We start from the raw sequence: 1,938 nt of genomic DNA, 5'->3' as shown, positions 1-1,938 counted from the left end.
AGTTAGAAGTTTGATTAGACTAATTAGATTCAAACCCAAAGTCTGTTTCGTCATGGTTTCCATTAGGTGTCATCTCTTTTATAAATGTCAAGTTAAAACAAGCCACATCAAGTATGACTAATAGTTTTTTTGGTCTTGAAAAAATGATGGGTTCGCACTTGCTAATAATAAATTTAAAAGTCGGGAAAGGTTGAACTCGCAGATGGTTTCGAATTCTAGGTTTTGAACATTTTACAATATTCATGTCACATAAAGTTCAGTTTCTCTAGTAACTTATGGTATTAAAAAAACGAATTGAACCCAAACAATAACAGACAGTTTGGAGTTATGTTCCATGATGACAGGGAAGTCATCAGACGTCTAAAGAAGAATCAAACATTCAGTTGTCTTATGAACTAAGTAAGATTCAACCTTTGACTAATCTGAGAAGCCAGTTTGCGGTGGACTTTGGTAAAGCTATAAATTATCAGTGATTAAAGACATAGACGTGCGCATAATGAGAAGCATTAACAAAACACATATTGGTCATAGGCTCATAGCAACAATGTCAAGTGTGAACATGTGTGAGCGATGCCAAACGTTAATTAAGGACATGTTACAGTCAAAGCAAGTGTTTTAACACAGCAGCAGCAGAACATTAATATAAGTAGCTTAACATATAATTAATAGAAAGTCACGACACACAGGCTTCCTAAGGTTCAGGTTCCGGTTAGACAGGCGCTGCAACATCTCGTTGTTCATCAGCAACAGCAGCAGGAGGAGCAGTAGAACCTAGCATTATTATTTACATGAAAGAAAAGATACATATGATCACTAGTGATATGATAAATTTGGTTTGAATTAATGGGTAAAGGGGATCGAGGGGAACTTACAAGAGCATGGTCGTTGGCGTTTGACAGTAGCATCCAGCTGATCATTAGTGGTATCCTTTTCATCACCTAATAATAATAGAATGTATTATTGGCAAAGAAAGTTAAATATGATTAGTGAATGAAAGATCATGAGTAAAGACTTACAAGAGCACATGCCTTTGCGTTTAAGAGTACCGACCGTCGAGCCCTCTTCTTCTTTCTCATCCCGACCTTTAAGAATCATACCCGAGTCGGTTGCAAAACTTTCATCAAGTATCCCTAACATTTAATATTATTAATAAGAAAGAAAGATAATAGGAGAATGAGTAATGAATTATTAATAAAGAGTTACATCTATAGACCCCATTCCTGTCGTCTTCGTCGCCGGATTCGGATTCACATCCCAAGCAGGTTAAGCTGAACTCCTCATCGGTGAGGTCCACAAACTGGGACATATGCTGCCACATTGGCAACTATGTTAGCGGATTGTTTTGCTCTGCTTCACAGAGATGGACTTTAAACGTTTCGAATTTCTTGAGCATCTCATCTTGACATTCGTAGCTTTTTTTGAAAAATTTCATCCATGCCTCAAAAGCAGCCATGTCTTCAGCATCGTCAGGCATTGCTTCCTGTAATTCATAACTACTATAACAAATATATCGAAAATAATTTTTGAGATCGGTCGATCGATAGAGGATGTATGTAAGCTTTACCTTTACCAACTATATCGAAAATAATCAAACCCAAATTTTGAGATCAATCAAGGGGTGTTTATTTAAGTTATACCAACCAAATCGAAACAAAATAGTAACAAGAATCAAAGCTAACATAAATCCACCTAATAATAATAATAACCATAACCCTACCTTTCGTTCGTTGTTGTCTGAATCGGGGGGGGGGGGGGGGGGGCAAAGCTTAAGCTTATATAATTATATTATATGTGTTGTTGGATTCTCTTTGTTTGTTTGTGAAATTAATATATAATAATCCCAAGACTGTAATGATAATAATAATCATTTTATTATTCAAAACCCTAATTACTATCAAAGATTTGTAACTCTTGATAAAAAAACCTAATTTCAATACT

At 35.6% G+C, this 1,938-nt stretch overlaps 1 protein-coding gene across 1 annotated transcript; it reads right to left on the bottom strand.

Annotated features, from left to right (window-relative positions):
- Positions 1 to 371: 371 nt before the first annotated feature.
- On the bottom strand, positions 372 to 1,592 carry LOC143605589 (uncharacterized). The gene is made up of 4 exons (XM_077081647.1): positions 1,204 to 1,592; positions 1,017 to 1,130; positions 873 to 938; positions 372 to 771 (listed from the first exon to the last, which is right to left on the bottom strand). Exons 1-4 carry the CDS (start codon positions 1,316 to 1,318, stop codon positions 710 to 712), a joined length of 357 nt encoding a protein of 118 aa, XP_076937762.1. The 5' UTR covers positions 1,319 to 1,592; the 3' UTR covers positions 372 to 709.
- Positions 1,593 to 1,938: the final 346 nt, after the last annotated feature.

This window comes from Bidens hawaiensis, unplaced genomic scaffold (assembly GCF_021521415.1).
Source record: "Bidens hawaiensis isolate Kalapana, Puna unplaced genomic scaffold, B.hawaiensis_p1.1 tig00070254_1, whole genome shotgun sequence".
Taxonomy (NCBI): domain Eukaryota; kingdom Viridiplantae; phylum Streptophyta; class Magnoliopsida; order Asterales; family Asteraceae; genus Bidens; species Bidens hawaiensis.
This window is presented reverse-complemented; position numbering and strand designations above follow the sequence as displayed.

Excerpts from the sequence above, each read along its gene's own strand:
- LOC143605589 (XM_077081647.1), bottom strand. The coding sequence starts at position 1,318 with ATGTGGCAGCATATGTCCCAGTTTGTGGACCTCACCGATGAGGAGTTC. Across the intron at positions 1,131-1,203 it reads CAGGAATGGGGTCTATAGAT|GGATACTTGATGAAAGTTTT; the intron begins GTAACTCTTTAT and ends ATTAAATGTTAG. Across the intron at positions 939-1,016 it reads ACGCAAAGGCATGTGCTCTT|GTGATGAAAAGGATACCACT; the intron begins GTAAGTCTTTAC and ends TATTATTATTAG.